Raw genomic sequence first — 17612 nt, 5'->3', positions numbered from 1 at the left:
TTGGGATTGAAATTCCTATGAGGTTGCTCTACCAGTAACAAGAAGCAATAACTCTTGCCACCGTCGATGTTCCAATCTCACTTCTCTTTGGTTGAAACTTTATGATGTTGCTTGGCAGCTGGAGTACTTAACCTTTTTTTTTTTGTTAATCCGGGTGTCCGGATTCCCGTAGGAACCCGACTATCGCCGACCACCGCTCCCACAATCTGAACCACTAAGGGTCCGGAGGGTTTTACAGCAGCGGCGGCTTCCCGGAGGCTCGGAGGGACCATGTGAAACCCCGGTGGCCAACGCGAATCGAACCTGCGAAGAGCGTATTGGTTGTTACCTCAACTCGCCTCTAGGCCAACCCGTGTTGGTTGTACTTAACCTATTTACATTTAGTCCATGGTCCATGGACCCAATTTCTGAGATATTACAACAAAACTACAAGAAACTGTTATCACAATACTTTACGGTATAGTTTACATATTTTCATAACTTCGGTTTTATAACAAAACATAATTTATGAAGCTCATAACTAGAACTTTAAGAAATGGGTATATATATCAAAAACAAAAGGATTTTTAACACTAAACTCTCTCAGCTAAGTTTATTTTGGGTAAAAACCCTCAAACTAAGTATTTAACGAAATAACCTCCAAACTAACTTTATTTAATGAATTAAACCTTCTCAGGTCATAACTACCAGTACTACTAGTAAATCTTTAATTTAGGGGTTTTTACAATAAGTAAACATAGTTGGGGGGTTTTACCATTAAAAAATCCAAAAAGTAATAACATTACTAAAACTTAGTAACTTTAGTTTTCAAAATTAGCATTTTTAAAAATTTTATATAGATATATAAGTCTGATTTTTTAAAAAAAAATCAACATTATATATGTATAAGTATAAATTAAAAATGTAAAAACCCAAAAAATATAAAAAATATCTAAAGCTTTACGTGTATTAAAAATTATCTAAAAATTAAACAAAAATTGTGAAATACAAGTAAATATAATAAAAAATTATATCTTATCTAGTAACTTTAATTTTCAAAATTAGCATTTTTAGAAATTTCTATAAATATATGAGTCTGATCTTTTTTTACATCAACATTATATATGTATAAAGAAAAAATGTATAATTAAACTTATACATAAATAATTTTGATTTAAAACAAAAAATCAGACTCATATATTTATATAGATATGTGAGTCTTATTTTTTTAATCAACACTATATATGTATAAATTAAAAAATGTAAAAACCCCAAAATAGAAAAAAATTTATCTAAAGCTTTACATGTAATAAAAATTATCTAAAAACTAAAAATGTAAAAGACAAGAAAATATACCAAAAATTATATATTCTCTAGTAACTTTAATTTTCAAAATTAGCATTTTTTAAAAATTTCTATAAATATATGAGTCTGATTTTTTTTATAAAATCAACATTATATATGTATAAGTTTAATTATACATTTTTTCTTTATACATATATAATGTTGATTTAAAAAAAGAACAGACTCAAATATTTATAGAAATTTTTAAAAATGCTAATTTTGAAAATTAAAGTTACTAAATAAGATATAATTTTTTATTATATTTACTTGTCTTTCACAATTCTTTTTTAATTTTTAGATAATTTTTAATACAGGTAAAGCTTTAGATATTTTTTATATTTTTGGGTTTTTACATTTTTAATTTATACATATATAATGTTGATTTTTTTAAAAAAAATCAGACTTATATATCTATATAAAGTTTTTAAAAATGCTAATTTTGAAAATTAAAGTTACTAATTTTTAGTAACTTTATTATATTTTGGATTTTTTTAATGGTAAAATCCCCCAACTATGTTTACTTATTGTAAAAACCCCTAAATTAAAGATTTACCAGTAGTACTGGTAGTTATGACCTGAGAGTGTTTAATTCATTAAATAAAGTTAGTTTGAGAGTTATTTCGTTAAATACTTAGTTTGAGGGGTTTTACCCAAAATAAACTTAGTTGAGGGGTTAGTGTTAAAAATCCAAATAAAAACTGTTCTGCAACTGAAACTAAAGAAAGAAGGTTTATTCTTTAAATTTGAAATTATATTCAACTCTTCAATTAATATGTCTGAAATACTAAATCAGACCACCAAACTCAAAATCCAAACTCAACTGAAATTATATTCAACTCTTCAATTAATAGCCTCTTTGCTGTTTTTTTCGATGGTTTATTTTCACGAACAAGTTGTTAATCTAGTGGTAAAATAGTGTCTAATAGGTATTCCGTTGCTCATGTTCAATTTTTGTTAGGAAAAACTATTTACATTGTTTAGGTTTCCGGTAAAAAAATGAAACTACTTTCTTTACCAACGAATTATATATTGGTCTAATGATAAAAAATGTATAGAAGGCATTTAGTTACCTGAAGTCAATTTACGTTGGAAAAGACTATTTACATTGTTTGGATTAGCAACAAAAAGGTGAAACTGTCTTTTTTATTTGCATTTTATTTCTTTTTCTGTCTTTCACACATACCATTTTTGTTAACTATATATCAGAATAACTTCTAAAATTTTCATATATTTTGAACATCTTCATGCAATGCTAAAACGTTATTAGTGTATAGGCAAAAGTTTACTCACTAATCTAATAAATTTAGGAAATATAATTATTCTATGATAAGACAGAGATGAATACTTTAACTTGTGTCTGCAATCTTTGGTCTGAAGAACTACAGGCAAAAGACTCGAATTTTCTTGTTACAACTTACAAACCAGGAAGAATCAGTTTCTTTAATAATCATATTGTTGAGATTGTGTAAGCCCATGTCCAACTCTTTATTATCTGATTACTATGATATTATCCACTTTTGACCTAAAAGGTAAGTCCGTATGGATTTACTTTTGGTTTCCATTCCAAAAGATCTCGTACTAGTTAAAGTTTGACAGACAGAGAATGAAGAAATATTGTAACCATTGTTACTTTATTTATAAAAAGAATAGCTAGAAATTTTATTTTTAAACATGTTAAAAAGGAAGTAAAGTTACTATATTTTCACCATGTCTTTCTTCTTGTCGCTGAATTGTATTATTAATCATTCAAGACAAAAAGTTCTAAATAATGAGAACCAACAAAATAGTATAGAAAAAGGATACACCAGTACAGATCCAAAATAAACTAACACATCTATTTTGCGTATGAATGACTAAAGATTTTTCATATAAAAACTTCATATTTGCTTCTGGAATAGATGAATCTCAAATGAGATAATCTTCATATTAATCCAAAAGCACCACGCTTCAGAGTGAGTTGAGAACGATTGTCATTCTCTTTTTATTACTCCAGTAGAAACCACCGAAATAAGACAACTCTATTTTGCTCAATTAGTAGAGTCAAAGAGATTACCGTTCCATAAATCTTCATGCTACATTTCAAAGTAACCATAGTTTGCAGCAAGAAATTCACGTTTTCACCATGTCTTTCCACCCTATTTCTTCATTTTCATTACTTCTAAGATTCTTCGAGCAGTTCTCCAATGTTCCCGGCATGCGGCCATGCTGCAACATGTTGATTTTCCCTATTCACTTATAAGAAAAAAAAAGAACTGTAAACACAAACATAAAAAGTTTTCTAACTTTTCCGACAAGAAACTGTTTTAGGGAAAATAAAAAAAACTCAGTGATTCGTCGTTGGTGATGGTAATGGGTCATAGACTCATAGTCATAGACTCATAGTTGTCGCCAGCTCTTGCTTAATTTGCGAGATGCATGTCGAATCTTTTTTTTTTTTTTGATCAAAACTCTTATCTTGTAACAATTTAAAAAAAAATAGAACAGAAAAACGCTCACGTGCGCTTCAGTTTCTCTTTATTACTCAACTTAGCTTCGTTCCTTGCTTGTAGAGAATACACTTCAGGATTCGATTCCCATGGCTAAAATCGCTCACTACAAATCTTGTAGGCATACCACTTTCCTGGTAATCTGCTGCACTGCTTTCAATCACCTGTGATGTTGGAGATGCTAAAAGACATGGTCAGATGGATTTGTCTTGTTCGGTAAGTACCAAACTATCAGAATCTTATCTTCTCGCCAAGTGACGACACGTGTCAAATTCATCTCACAAGCTGCTCAAAAGTCAGACGAGACATGATAACATCCACACGTAAGCTCCTTAAACTAATCGTATCTCCACCACCCAATTACAAGCTAAGACACATCAAAAGCGAACGACATGGGCCATTAACGAGAACGAGAACCCACCATGCTAGCCTCAACCGGGGACGATGAACCGGACCTGGTCGTGGGACAAGATCTACCAACGGAGGCCGCCACTCCAAGGGTGCTGACTATAATCTCCCACGTGATGGAGAAGCTAGTCGCTCGGAATGAGTGGTTAGCTAAGCAAACTAAGGGATTCGGGAAGAGTTTGGAGGCGTTTCACGGCGTAAGAGCGCCTAGCATAAGTATAGGCAAGTACCTTGAGAGGATATATAAGTACACAAAATGTAGCCCGTCGTGTTTCGTGGTCGGGTATGCGTACATAGACCGGTTGGCTCATAAGCATCCTGGTTCTCTGGTTCTCTCCTTGAATGTTCATAGACTTCTTGTCACTTGTGTCATGATTGCTTCCAAGATGCTAGACGACGTGTAAGCCTTTCTTTATTTTCTCATATATTATGAATTAACTAGACTGATTATAAAACTATATATAGTTGTGATTGTTAATTGATTTTTTGAAAACTGAAAATACCTTTTATGATTAACCAATATAAAATGAGTTTGGCTTTATAACCAATTATATCAAGTTTCTTGTTGTATAACCAATTTTACAGTCTCTTGATTTTGAATTTTTGAGATTCCTACATATACAGGCACTACAACAACGAATTCTATGCACGGGTGGGAGGTGTGAGCAATGCAGACTTGAACCGAATGGAGTTGGAACTTCTGTTCCTCCTTGACTTCAGAGTTACAGTGAGTTTTAGAGCTTTCGAGAGCTATTGCTTTCACCTTGAGAAAGAGATGCTATTAAATGGCCATACTTCTTCTCTCCAAGATAATGGACCAGTGCAAGAAACTCTATCAGATGCATCTTCTTTGGCATCTTTATATGTTTAGCCGTTACCACACACGTTTTCTCTGTTTTTGAACTGTGTGCGTTTACAGAAAAATTTATCAATCGATCGATATATTAATGTGAAAAAATTAAATTTTCAAAAGTATAATTCAAATTTATTTATGAAAGAGAACCAAATATCATCTATTTTTGTTTAGCAGACTGTTATTGCAGTTTATCATGTTAAGTATAATGATTTAAATAGCTGTACTTTTCAACAAAGATATCGTTTTTATTTCTTTCCTTTAAGTTTTTATTTCAACATTTTTTTCATGTAGCTTTGTACTGCATATTCATCTCTCTGTGTCCTTTTCACGTATAGATACGCAGTGATAGCTCAAGTAGCAAAGGAAACCAAATTGAAATAAAAAACCTTGTTTCCTAAATTTTCTCACAATTGGGATTTTAGTTGTACTGTCTATGGTATGGCATAGGCAAATAAACCGAGCGCGAAAATTCGAACCGAATCCATTCGACAAAAATGAATATGAACTGATCCGAGTTTGATATAAATATTGAATATGTCTTATTTTACGGTATTTCGGATTATAGGTCGAACTAAACCGGTATCTAAATGAATATCTGATAGAATGCAAAACATTCAAAATCTTAAAAAAGAACTTATACAAAATATGATGTCAATTCCTAATATATATCCAAAATATACTAAGATATAAGATATTGTTGTACATCTAAAATACTTATATATTACATGAATAATTAACTTAAATATTTACTCCAATATATATTTTTGGTATTTGGTTAATATTAATGTTTTATATTCTGAGAATTGCATTTGAAATTCAATTATGATTAAGTTTGTTTTTGAAGTGTAATTAATTAGTGTTTTCTAGATTTATAGAGTTGGTAGTTGTTAAATTTAAATATGATTATATTTTATTATGTATGATTTTCATTCATATAAGGTTTTGGTTTGTCAGACTAATTTCCCAAAATTTATTTGAAAGAAAAAAATATGGTTTTAGGAAACCAGATAAATAAATATATTGAATTTAATTAAGTATAAACTAATATTTAGAAATAGTATAAACTGTTTTAGATTCAATCGGATTTTGGACATGTAACTAAAATCTGGATCGAACTAAACTCGAACCTAATCTAACCTGAAATTTTATAATATTTGAATAGGACCGAAACAAATGAATCCGAAAATTTGAAACCCGAACAAGCTATTATTCATGTAAAATAACTTCCTCAGACGACAAAACAAACACAAAACTCATCGTTTTCATTCCTTCTAGGATCGCCGAAGATCCCATCTTCCGCATCCCAGGGTATAAATCGTGGTCTCACACGCTTATCTATTGCCACGCATGAGAATAGACACGTGTCGTTTTGATTGGGGGGGACTATCCCCAAGATTGTTAGTTCTACGGGAAAAGTACAGTTCATCGTTGTCTCTTTCTCCGTCTTAAGTCACCGTCTCGAGAATTGTGCCCTTCCTTCTCTCGATTTTCTACCGAAAGCTTAAAATGCTTTAAAATAATCTGTTTGTTCGATTTCTCGTTCTGACAACGACGACGATTTTGGATTTGGTTTGGTTTGGAAGTGGGAAAAGCGGGGAAACTATGTCGGAATCGTCTTCTTCGTCGCCTACGGAAGAGATCGTTCGATTAATCAAACGATTAAGCGCTTACGTCACTTTCAAGATGTCTAGCCTCTTGTCTACATCTCTTCGCAATCTGGTTCTTTTTCTATCTCTTTCTCTCTGCAATCGGATCTGGAATCTAACTCCGGTTCGAGTTCCTGCTCGGGCCGGTTTAATCTGAAACCCGAGACTATTAGTGAAATTGAATTGATTCAGCTCAAAACTAGCTGTTACTTAACGACTTGAGAAAGAAAGAAAAAATCTAAACTTTATTTAGAACTCCTTTGCTTAGTGTTATGTAGTTTTGATTCGTGTTAGCTATTACTGGGTTTTGTAATTAGGATTCAAGATCTGTTGGTGCAATCGCTGGGCTTGCAATAGCTGTGATATTCACATGGAGGGCGTTGAGAACAACAGGGGAACCTCAAAGAAGGCAGCCAAAACCCAGGATGCAGCCACCTGAAACCTCTCACTCTAATCTACCTTCGAACCCAGCTGATGAGGATAACGCAGTGCAAGATGTCGTTGATCACTTCTTTCAGCCTGTCAAAGTAACATTCTTTTTTTTTTGTTTTCATTTACGCCAGTATTGAGTTTATATTGTTATAAATGGACTTCCTTTTTTTTTTTTTTGTAGCCTACACTGGGGCAGATCGTTAGGCAGAAGCTTAGTGAAGGCAGGAAGGTAAATTGTATCTCATTATTTGATTATGTTGTGGATTTCATGTTTTATGGTTTGAGCTCTTCTTATGTTTTTTTCTTTGATCATATTAAATCATCGACAATCATAAATGGAAGCACTTGGTCAGAGCCTGGTTATTGTATTGAGCTTCACACTCTTGTCTAATATGCATTTGTAGGTAACATGCCGTCTTCTTGGAGTCATTCTTGAGGAATCAAGTCCAGAAGAGCTCCAAGTAGTGATATTTCCTTTTGATATTCATGTAAATTTCTTTGAATTTTATGCGTCTGTATGTACCTGACTAGAGCATTTTTTAATGTAGAAACAAGCAACAGTGAGGTCATCTGTCCTGGAAGTTCTTCTAGAGATTACAAAGTATTCTGATTTGTATCTCATGGAAAGAGTTGTTGACGACGAAAGCGAAGTGAGTAACAACTTCTTTTCTATATTTAATGTTCCTTCTCAATTATCATTCATGTTTGTTGTCAATCATTAACCATGATGAGCTTAAAAACCTGGGCAGTGTGGGGTCATAACGTGGTTATTTTTTCTAGTAGAGTTAAAAAACTGGATAATGTCTGATAAGAAGAGTTGTTAAGCACATGTATTTACATTGTTAGATGAAGAGGCCAAGTTCATTGGCAAATCTAAATTCCGGAGATGTGTGTGCATTCCTGCATATATTCTGTTTCTGTGGCTGGCTAAGCAAGCATGTTTATTAACAGTGGTTCTGAGATTCACATTTTGAGCACTAATATGCAGGCCAAAGTTCTACAGGCTTTAGAGACTGCAGGCGTTTTCACATCTGGTGGTTTGGTCAAAGATAAGGTACTCTCATTCAAACTTATGATTCTCAGAAAGATTTGCAGCAAGATAAAGACTTCCAGTATTTGTGACATGAACAAATTATTGCAGGTCCTATTTTGTAGTACAGAGATGGGAAGAACTTCGTTTGTTAGACAACTAGAACCTGATTGGCATATCGACACAAACCCAGAAATCAGCACACAACTAGCTGTAAAGTCCATTCCTTGTTTATTTGATTTTTACATTTTTATACGCATATTAGTAAAATTGTTTTTTTTGTCTCTGTTATGTCGTAATTGCAGAGGTTCATAAAATATCAGCTTCACGTCTCTGAGACGAAACCAGAACGAACGGCTCCCAACGTTTTCTGCTCACAGTCAATAGAACAGTTCTTTGGAAGTGCTTAATGCCAAGACAAGGAGGTGAAAGATACGCAACAAAACAGAGACTCACTTTCCTAACAGAAGCACGCACTAGATGCATAAATTGTCTCGTCTAAGTCTTTCTTAGACTGAAGTTGAAAAGTTACTCTTTTTTTTTGTATTTGTCCCGAAATTTAAAAGAAGTTTGATATTTAGAATACGCTGGGAGAGTTCCTTGTGGATGTATTTGTAATATCAACTTAGCAGAAAAGTCACTTGTACTTGTCTGCGTCTCTTTTTACTCTGGGGACTCCGGCAAGCTTTAAATTATCCGGTTTACTTGTCAATGAGGAAGATCTTGTTGTAAACCTCCATAAATTCGAAGTTTGCAGTTTTGGATCAATATTGGTCAAAATGACTGATAAACCCAAGGTGGTGTTGTAATCTTAGTAACTGTGAAAATGACTATCTTTTAGTCAAGAAGGGAAACGAGTTTTATTCCATTTGGTGTAAAGGAAAAAGGAGTTTATATATACTTTTTTGGGCAAAGGAGTTTATGTATACTAATTTCAATTCTACATAAGTTACTGACTAATATTTGTTTAAGTAAATATTGTGCATTTTTTAATTAATTGATCGTCCATATTTTATTTTAAGATTGGTGAAAAAATGACACTGTTAACTTATTTGATATTCAATTTTTTTTATGGAAATGCTTTTCATAATTAAAATATGTATTTGTTGGTTTTTTTATTATCAAAACTGTATTAAAACAGTTGGACTTCCAGCTGAAATGACCTAAACGTGTCTGGTTTCAGATGTGACTACACGCTGAAACTTCACACACTTGTTTTATCAATGGCTATTGTTTTTAAGGACGCTTTGAGAAATCTTAGAGAAGTTGATAGAACCTACAAGAGCTTTCCATCTGAGCTAGAGTGGGACAGATCAGAACGGATCTACAAGCTACTGAAACCATTTGCTGAAGTCACAAAATTCATTTATGGTTCATCTTACCCGACAGCAAACGTATACTTCATGCAAGTGTGGTCGATTAAGTGTTGGTTGAGACGTCATGAAGATTCAGAGGATCGAGTCGTCTGTGAAATGGTGGAAGCTATGAAAGAAAAATTTAACAAATACTGGGAAGAGCTCAGTGACATATTACCAATTGCGGCAGTTCTTGATCCTCGGCTGAAGTTTGCTTTTCTAGAGTATTGTTACAATATTTTAGATCCAGACACTTGCAAATGGAACTTGGTGTATATACGTGGCACGCTGGTCAAGCTTTTTGGAGAATATAAGAAAGACACAAGCGCCACTAGAGCATCTACTTCACATGCTCCTCGACACAACATCCCTTCAGGATATGATGTAAGTTTCTTGACCTCTTAAGTATATTACTTCCAATGTATGACTCGTAGACATGCTTGCAACTTAAGACTTGTAGACTCGTTGGTTTGTTGCTGTTTATTAACGTAGGAAGATGTTTACTCTTGATAGAATCTGATTGTTGGTTTGTTGTTGTTTACAGAGCTTTTATGTTTACTCTCTCAAAAGACTGGTGGTAGTGGGAAATCACCATTAGCCCGTTGTTGATATGGAAAGCTTTCTAAGTTTGGATGCTATATCATACTGGAAAGATAATGCAGGCCGCTTCAAAGAGCTGTCTTCAATGGCCTGTGAAGTGCTGAGCATCCCTCTCACAACGGTGGCGTCGGAATCATCCTTTAGCATCAGCAACAGAGTCCTCAACAAGTAATGAAGATGTCTCCTACCTACAAACGTTCAAGCTCTTATCTGCGCAAGAAACTGGTTCCGTGGATTTCAAGAGATAGGTGATGAGGTTGAGCTTAGCTCTTAGTAAGAGAAAGAGGTATGTATCATAAACCGTTTATAGATCTTCAGAAAGGAATACATTTTTAGATCGCTGCTCTTGAGTTTTGCATGATATTAAGTGTCTGTGTACAAGTAGGTAGCTTCGTTGATGCACTATATAGGATGATATGTTTGAATCTATGTAGCTGAGTCTAGGATGATATAGCTTCATTGATGCAATGTAAAGGAAATGTTTTTATCTTGAGTTTTGCATGATATTATGTGTCTGTGTACAAGTGTTTATCTTGAATATGTGTATAAGTGTTTGATGTCTTGTTATATGACTTGATGTCTTGTTTGTAATGCAGGATGATCAAGTTTCTGTGAAGCTGTTTGGCATCACTTTCGTCTCTCGCAAAGTAATGAAGATGTCTTGTGCTATCTATTTTTTTTTTTGTTCAAAGTCTTGTGCTATCTATTTGTGCTAACTTTTCTACTCATTAAACTCATTGTTTCCCATTTTACACATTGTTTTAAACTCTCTTGATCATTATGTGTATTGATCTTTAGTAGATCTTGGGCTTTACTTAAAAAATTTACTTAAAAATTTTCTTGGGTGTCCATGGGCTTATCCAAGAAATCTTGGGCTTTACTTAAAAATTTTTTTGGGTGTTTGGTCTTTACTGGTCTTGGGCTTTTTGTGGACCATTGCCCAGTATAGACCACCCACTAATATCTAAAACTGAAATGGTCCAATTGGTCATGCCCAAATGGACTCTAGACTAGCTATTTGACAGTCCTAGTTTTTGGATTACTACATCAGACGCGCCGTCGAGTCGGGAAGTAAAGCCCCAAACTGTAACAAAACAAAGCAAAGCGTCGTCTGAGATAATCTCCGTCACTTGCTTCCAAATGGCTTCTCTTGGCGATATGAACGACAAAACCGCCGCTGAAGTCGCCAGTCTTCTTGCTCCGCTTCCAACTCTCCAACTCCAGGCAAAATCTCCACCAAGATCTTCTTTTCTTTTCTTTTTTCTCAAGACCAAGCTTAATAGCGACTGAGCTCGAATCTGATATCTCTATATGTGTGTTTTGTGCCCTATTATTCTATGTACCAGGAGTATTTCAATCAGCTAATAAGCAGTAGAAGATGCAATGGCATCCAAGTGAAACACAACGGCACCTTCGGAAAAGGTCTTTCTCCTGATTCTCAAAATCTCTCTCTGTTTTCGCTCAAAAGTAACAGACTCTGTCTTCTTCCTTTGGGTAGTATAGGTGTCTATGCAAATACAGAGTTTCAAGAAGATGAACTCATTCTGAAAGATCAGATTCTCGTCGGTATCCAACACTCATCAAACAAGGTGACTTCAACTTGTCCTTTTCTCAAACTTGTCTCCTTCACTTTTCTTAATCACTTTCCTCCACCCCAGGTGGACTGTTTGGTTTGCAGTTTTTGTTTCCGGTTCATCGGATCAATAGAGAAACAGATCGGGAGGAAGCTCTATTTCAAGAACATGGGTCTCTCTGGTTGTTGTGGTGGTGCTGATGATTCATCTGAAAGCGAGGAAGATGAATGCCTCAAGTACAATGGAAATGCAAGCAGCAGTTCAAATCATAGTTCTATTCCACAAGGAGTCGTTAGTTCTCTGATGAACGGTGAAATGGCACTGCCCCATACTGATAACTACCCTTTGCCTTCTCCTCTTTCGTGTCCCGGAGGATGTCAGGAGGCTTTTTACTGCAGGTTTGATCATGTCTTTCAACTTTTGTAAAGTTTTCCACATGTGTTAGATTATGTCTGCTGTTTACTAATGTGTTCGTTTGGATACCGACATAGTGGATCATGCGCAGAGGCAGATTGGGAAAGTTCTCATTCTTTACTCTGCACTGGTGAGAGGTCTAAATCAGTATCCAGAGAGGCTCTTGGAGAGTTTATTAAACATTCTAATGGTATATTATCAATTCTGTGCTGGTTCTAGATAGTCTCTTCCTTGAACTTGACTCTCTTTATTTCGTTTCTTAATTTTCAGAGACAAATGATATCTTTCTCCTGGCTGCAAAGGTATATAGATATATAATATAATATATCAGTTGTTATGTCTGCCTCTAGACTATCTTGGATATTGTGCTTATTATAGAGTTTGTGACCTTTTCTTTTCTATAGTATTTAAAAAAGAAAAAGAAACTAACAAGTTCTGGACAATGGATTATCATGGCTAGGCGATTGCCTTTACCATTCTGAGGTACAGGAAACTTAAGGCAGAACATGTGAACAAACAAGCGAAGCAGAGTGTTTCAAAGCAATCACTACTCTTGGAGGCATGGAAACCAGTATCTGTTGGATACAAAAGAAGGTATACACATAGGCTAATGTTGCCATTTGATAGTCTTGACGCTTAATGAACGGAAATTGCTTGCTTTTACTATGTTTCTGAGTGTGATCAAAATCACATAAGGGTAACTCATGTTGATAGAAGAACAGACTCCTCTTGTGATATGTCTATTACACCGAATATAATTTATGTACAATTCTAATTCTTTGGTAGGTGGTGGGACTGTATCGCATTGCCAGATGATGTTGATCCGTCAGATGAAGGTGCCTTCAGAATGCAGATAAAGGATCTTGCATCCACGGTATGGGTTTCATCTGTTCTCAATGTATATATTGTTTTAAAAGGATTAGTTTGCTTGCCATGTTGTATGTAGAGATCACAATATCAGTTCCATTAGCTACTGTTTTGCTAACTGAATTAATATTCTATTTATCTCCACAGTCTTTGGAGCTTCTGAAGACAGCCATATTTGACAAAGAATGTGAACCACGTATCCGCCTTCATCAGTTTGATATATAATCTATGCCATTGTTTCCTTTGTATTATAATTTACTTACAGAGAGAGTCATTCCTTGACGCCAGAAAGTATTCTCGCTTGAAATATATGGGAACATCATCGGCATGTTTGAGCTTAATAACCTGTAAGAGTCACCAACTTCCTCTTTCTATGTTCTTACAGTAGAGTATATATAACTCAGAGATGATTACCAATCTTTGGCAGAGACTTGGTGGTAGCATCACCAGTAGAGGACTATTTCTTGTATATAGATGATCTTCCAGACGCTGAAAAGGACGAAGCTGAGGAAATCACAAGACCCTTTCTAGATGCTCTTGGTGATGAGTATTCAGACTGTTGCCAAGGTTAGAAATGATCTGAACTAAAAAAAAGAGGAGTTATGTAACTTGTAACCGCGGTCTGACATCATTACATCGTCCGTATTTGTGTCAGGAACGGCCTTCTTCCCTCTGCAGAGCTGTATGAACCATTCATGTTGCCCCAATGCAAAAGCCTTCAAAAGAGAAGAGGTAACTTTCTTGCATTGTTGTCCTCTTGTCTCTATTCTCTCTTAAGAGTTCTATCTACAGTTTTGTACTGAAGTCAGATTCTTCCATGCGGATCTGTTTTTACTTGTGGTTTGGTTTTGCAGGACAGAGACGGACAAGCAGTTATTATTGCATTAAGACGCATCAGCAAGAACGAAGAGGTACAACATCTTGTCTTCTCTCTTACCATTGTAATGGAATGGTTTTGTAAAAACAGTAGGTAATTTTGTTTTCATATGAAATCAGGTGACAATTTCATATATAGACGAGGAGCTTCCGTACAAAGAGAGACAAGCATTACTTGCAGATTACGGTTTCACCTGCAACTGCCCTAAATGTCTGGAAGATTCATCAGTTGCCTAATTTTATGTTTTTGAGGTCATAAGAACATGAACCTTCCCAGTTTTGCCTATCTAAACCCTGATTAGGGAAATTTTCCCGGTTAAGGAACAAGTGTTTGTTTACTATATACACTTCTATTTTTAAAAAAAGCTTCTTTACGCAAATATCAGAACTCAACTTGTAAGGGTTGTTTACGTTTACGAAAACACTTATTATGTATACTCTCTATCCACAGTCATCTGCATGAGAAAGTAAACGGAGAGTGATGATGTAGGACAGTAGGAGTAAGAAACAAATGGAGAGGACCTCAGTACTTGTGTTGATTAAAGCTGATGTGGCAAGACAAGGCTGAAGACTAACAGTTTTAGAGGCTTTTGCCGTTTGGTTAAACAGGATCTTCTCCGTATTTCTACTCCTGATTTCAAGTTCATGATACAAGAATGGAAGTTAATGGCTGGCTCAAATGCTTATGATAAGAAGTAAAGAAAAGCGACAAAGGCAGAATACGCACTTCAAGACATGGATGTTACAAAGGGAAGTTAAAACGTTCATATGCGTTTCATTGTGAGAAGTCAAAAGATTCTTCTGCTGGGGTATAATATTCCGAGGTGATGCTAAAGCGTTTTACGCGGACTGTTTAAAAAAGTTGGTTTCTCCCAAGTGTTCTCTGCTGATTTCTGCAAGGTTTAGCTTCATGTATATACATGATTGATTTCCTTTTGGAAAATGTGATCTATTTAAGAACAGAGATCACATACAAACGGTTTCTCTAATGTTTGCAGGAAATCGACTAGTTTCTTATTTTTTAACACATGCCAACGGTTTCAATTAGTACATACTGCGCTAAACCATACTCCAAATATTTGTTAATTTTAAATTCTATATTCACTCTTACAATGCTTATATGGTACTCCCTCCGTTTCATAATAGTTGATGTTTTAGAAGGATAATTTTGTTTCAAATTAGATGAAGTTTTGAAATTTTAAGGTTACTTTAACTTTATTGAAAACTGTTCAACCAATTAGGTTTTACACTTTTTTTTGTTATTGGTTAATTGATTTTAAAATTATATCTTTAAAATATTTTTTATTAAAGAAATATATTTTTTATTAAAGAAATATAGTTTTCTTAATCTTTGTGCACTAGAGTAAAACATCAAGTATTATGAAACGGAGGGAGTATTTACTAATTGTTGCGAGAATAGAGTCATGACAATAACAGAATAAAGTGTTGTTCAACCTTTACAATAGACATGGATTCTGATTGAGAAGATCAGATCAACCTTGTTGCTGATGATAACAAAATGGAGAAGAATTCGATCATTTCAATTGCGAAGCTCCCTTTCAGCTCAAAACCTTCGACCAAGTGTACGCAGGTACCTCTCATCAAATTGATTAGCTTTCCATAACTTCATTCATCCTCTTCTCAAGTGCATTGTTGATTCTAGCTTACTGAGCTCACCTATTACCAATTAGAGTGGTTCTCAAAGCTCACGACAAACCACAGTTTAGCCTCGGATGCCGGCCTGTGTTTCCAACAGTAGAACTCGGACTTGACTAATTTTTCCTAACATTTTAAATAGATTGCAGATCACATGTCCATCACTAGAGTATGTACCGATGACCATTGACAGGTAAAGTAGCATATTTCCCTGATGCGTGTGAAATGATTCTGTTAATACATCCACAATAAAATGTGCTCGTCTCAATAAAATATCCACAAGAAGATGCTATTCCTACTGACAGGTGCGTAATGAACAGGCTCAGTAATACTCAATTTAATCATACAGTGTGATGTAAGTTAACCAATTGCAATGTATTCTCAGTTACATTCACTTTGATCAGGCAGCATGGTAAACGAATCAAGGACGTGAATTTAGAAATTACAATAAAAGTGTAAACAAGAAAGATGATAAATTTCTTCCTCACATAATAATAAAACTGAGAATTATATTCAACATTCATATTTTATGATGCACACACAGGGGGTCTAGCACATTTCAACTTTCTGGCACTATGAACATTTGCCGTGAAACTTAGGTTTAATATTTTGTACCATCAAATTAAATCTATCCATCGCATCTTTAGATACACTGATCATGAAGGACCTCCGCAGATTGATTTAGAAGAATAAAGTTGATATTAAAGTAAAAGAAGTAATATGCGAGGCATTTCCAGGATCAAATAACATAAAAAAGGTCAGATGATCAGGATATAGCACAAATCAATATTGCGTCAATGCCATTATACCTAAAGGAACTGTTTTTATCCCTCAGAATTGGTAAAAGACGCCTCCTTTCATTCAAATACCGTATATAAAGAACAAAATGAAATTAATGAAGGTGAAAAATCTAATTGTTGATGCTCAGTGGAAGGAGAAGTCGTTTAGTTAAAGAGAGCTCACGGCAAAACATATTAATGTTTTGTCCACTGCCCTTCATGCACCTCCGTGCGGTTTTATCATCATCGCATCAAAACAATCAACAGGAGAAAACTCAAATTAGTTATGTCGAAATAAAATAGCCTCAGTGTGTGTAACAATTCAGATCATTGCTTTAAAAAACCTCACTGAAATCCGCTAAGATAATTGTTTTTATCCTCATCGGCTATATTTAAAAAGAAAATCAGATTTAAAAAAAAACTATACGATTGTGGTGGAGGGGAGAACAAAAAGGAGGATACTCAGACAGCCAAGGGTTGTATCTTCAACTACTGGGTGAAGAGCCCAGATCTGAAACTCTAGTCCACGAAATTATTCGTTTCATCACCATATCCCATCTTCACACCCGCCACCAATTCAAAACCAAAATCAATAATTACCCTAAAGACAACAAAAAAAGATCCTATAAATTCATTCTAAAGCTAAGTAGACAGAAGCGATATAGAAGCAAGTAGCTATGGTGTTTCTTTTCAATATAGAAGACAAACCATATATATACGACACAGGCGCATTAGGGTTTTACCTACCGACTAGCGGTTACAACATCTTTGTAGGGTTTTGCTTCCAGGACAGCCCAATAGTTAAAAACCTAGCCCTTTAGTATTAGGCCCAAATAATAGCCCATATAGTTAGATTTTTGTGTGAAATTGACCTCCTCTAGGCGGCTGACACTTCTTGATGTGAAACCAATAGTTATTTTGGCTAAGAACATGATTAATGGGGGGTTCTTTTCTTAGCGGAATATACATATGTTGTGACTTGTTTGTTTTTCCTCGTTTAGACCAGAGGATATAAAACAGACATACTGTCTAAGTTAACCAGAGGATATAATGTCTTGTGCTGTCTATCTTTTCTTTTTCTTTTCGTTGCTATCTTTTTGCTATACTTTCAACTGGAGATAGGTTCATGTATAGTACAAGCACCTTTTTCATGTTTATGAACAGAATTGAACACAACGTGAAGATCTAACGTGGTATGGGACCAATATCCACCTTACCTCTCTAACCATGAAAAAGACTATCGAAATTAACGTGTAGGAAGAAACCATATATGAAAGTAAAATTTTATATAGAAACAAACATGTCTCACA

At 34.7% G+C, this 17612-nt stretch overlaps 3 protein-coding genes and 4 non-coding genes across 7 annotated transcripts; 3 read left to right on the top strand and 4 right to left on the bottom strand.

Annotated features, from left to right (window-relative positions):
- Nucleotides 1–4115: 4115 nt before the first annotated feature.
- On the top strand, nt 4116–5219 carry LOC108859821 (cyclin-U1-1). Its single transcript, XM_018633733.2, has 2 exons — nt 4116–4617; nt 4842–5219. The coding sequence occupies exons 1-2, from the start codon at nt 4232–4234 to the stop codon at nt 5086–5088; spliced, it is 633 nt and encodes a 210-aa protein (XP_018489235.2). The 5' UTR covers nt 4116–4231; the 3' UTR covers nt 5089–5219.
- A 1281-nt stretch (nt 5220–6500) lies between these two features.
- LOC108805293 (peroxisome biogenesis protein 22-like) lies at nt 6501–8829 on the top strand. Its single transcript, XM_018577302.2, has 8 exons — nt 6501–6792; nt 7037–7246; nt 7333–7380; nt 7556–7612; nt 7700–7801; nt 8140–8205; nt 8293–8394; nt 8487–8829. Exons 1-8 carry the CDS (start codon nt 6676–6678, stop codon nt 8589–8591), a joined length of 807 nt encoding a protein of 268 aa, XP_018432804.2. The 5' UTR covers nt 6501–6675; the 3' UTR covers nt 8592–8829.
- A 2358-nt stretch (nt 8830–11187) lies between these two features.
- LOC108862037 (histone-lysine N-methyltransferase ATXR2) lies at nt 11188–14247 on the top strand. The gene is made up of 14 exons (XM_018636057.2): nt 11188–11360; nt 11483–11558; nt 11640–11725; nt 11795–12108; nt 12202–12314; nt 12395–12426; nt 12585–12718; nt 12911–12998; nt 13139–13187; nt 13284–13338; nt 13419–13558; nt 13647–13723; nt 13846–13902; nt 13988–14247. The coding sequence occupies exons 1-14, from the start codon at nt 11277–11279 to the stop codon at nt 14102–14104; spliced, it is 1422 nt and encodes a 473-aa protein (XP_018491559.1). The 5' UTR covers nt 11188–11276; the 3' UTR covers nt 14105–14247.
- A 1992-nt stretch (nt 14248–16239) lies between these two features.
- On the bottom strand, nt 16240–16365 carry LOC130495370 (small nucleolar RNA snoR80). The gene has a single exon (XR_008934641.1). It is a non-coding gene; the product is annotated as a small nucleolar RNA snoR80 (small nucleolar RNA).
- Nucleotides 16366–16442: 77 nt separating this feature from the next.
- On the bottom strand, nt 16443–16555 carry LOC130495358 (small nucleolar RNA Z152/R70/R12). Its single transcript, XR_008934629.1, has one exon. It is a non-coding gene; the product is annotated as a small nucleolar RNA Z152/R70/R12 (small nucleolar RNA).
- Nucleotides 16556–16602: 47 nt separating this feature from the next.
- LOC130495355 (small nucleolar RNA R11/Z151) lies at nt 16603–16691 on the bottom strand. Its single transcript, XR_008934626.1, has one exon. It is a non-coding gene; the product is annotated as a small nucleolar RNA R11/Z151 (small nucleolar RNA).
- Nucleotides 16692–16756: 65 nt separating this feature from the next.
- LOC130495352 (small nucleolar RNA Z157/R69/R10) lies at nt 16757–16859 on the bottom strand. Its single transcript, XR_008934623.1, has one exon. It is a non-coding gene; the product is annotated as a small nucleolar RNA Z157/R69/R10 (small nucleolar RNA).
- Nucleotides 16860–17612: the final 753 nt, after the last annotated feature.

This window comes from Raphanus sativus, chromosome 5, assembly GCF_000801105.2.
Source record: "Raphanus sativus cultivar WK10039 chromosome 5, ASM80110v3, whole genome shotgun sequence".
Lineage (NCBI taxonomy): Eukaryota > Viridiplantae > Streptophyta > Magnoliopsida > Brassicales > Brassicaceae > Raphanus > Raphanus sativus.
This window is presented reverse-complemented; position numbering and strand designations above follow the sequence as displayed.

Coding starts and splice junctions, on each gene's coding strand:
- LOC108859821 (XM_018633733.2), top strand. CDS start 4,232: ATGCTAGCCTCAACCGGGGACGATGAACCGGACCTGGTCGTGGGACAA. Junction 4,618..4,841: donor TCCAAGATGCTAGACGACGT/GTAAGCCTTTCT, acceptor CTACATATACAG/GCACTACAACAACGAATTCT.
- LOC108805293 (XM_018577302.2), top strand. CDS start 6,676: ATGTCGGAATCGTCTTCTTCGTCGCCTACGGAAGAGATCGTTCGATTA. Junction 6,793..7,036: donor CTACATCTCTTCGCAATCTG/GTTCTTTTTCTA, acceptor TTTTGTAATTAG/GATTCAAGATCTGTTGGTGC. Junction 7,802..8,139: donor TTGTTGACGACGAAAGCGAA/GTGAGTAACAAC, acceptor ACTAATATGCAG/GCCAAAGTTCTACAGGCTTT.
- LOC108862037 (XM_018636057.2), top strand. CDS start 11,277: ATGGCTTCTCTTGGCGATATGAACGACAAAACCGCCGCTGAAGTCGCC. Junction 11,361..11,482: donor TTCCAACTCTCCAACTCCAG/GCAAAATCTCCA, acceptor TCTATGTACCAG/GAGTATTTCAATCAGCTAAT. Junction 13,188..13,283: donor TGACAAAGAATGTGAACCAC/GTATCCGCCTTC, acceptor GACGCCAGAAAG/TATTCTCGCTTGAAATATAT.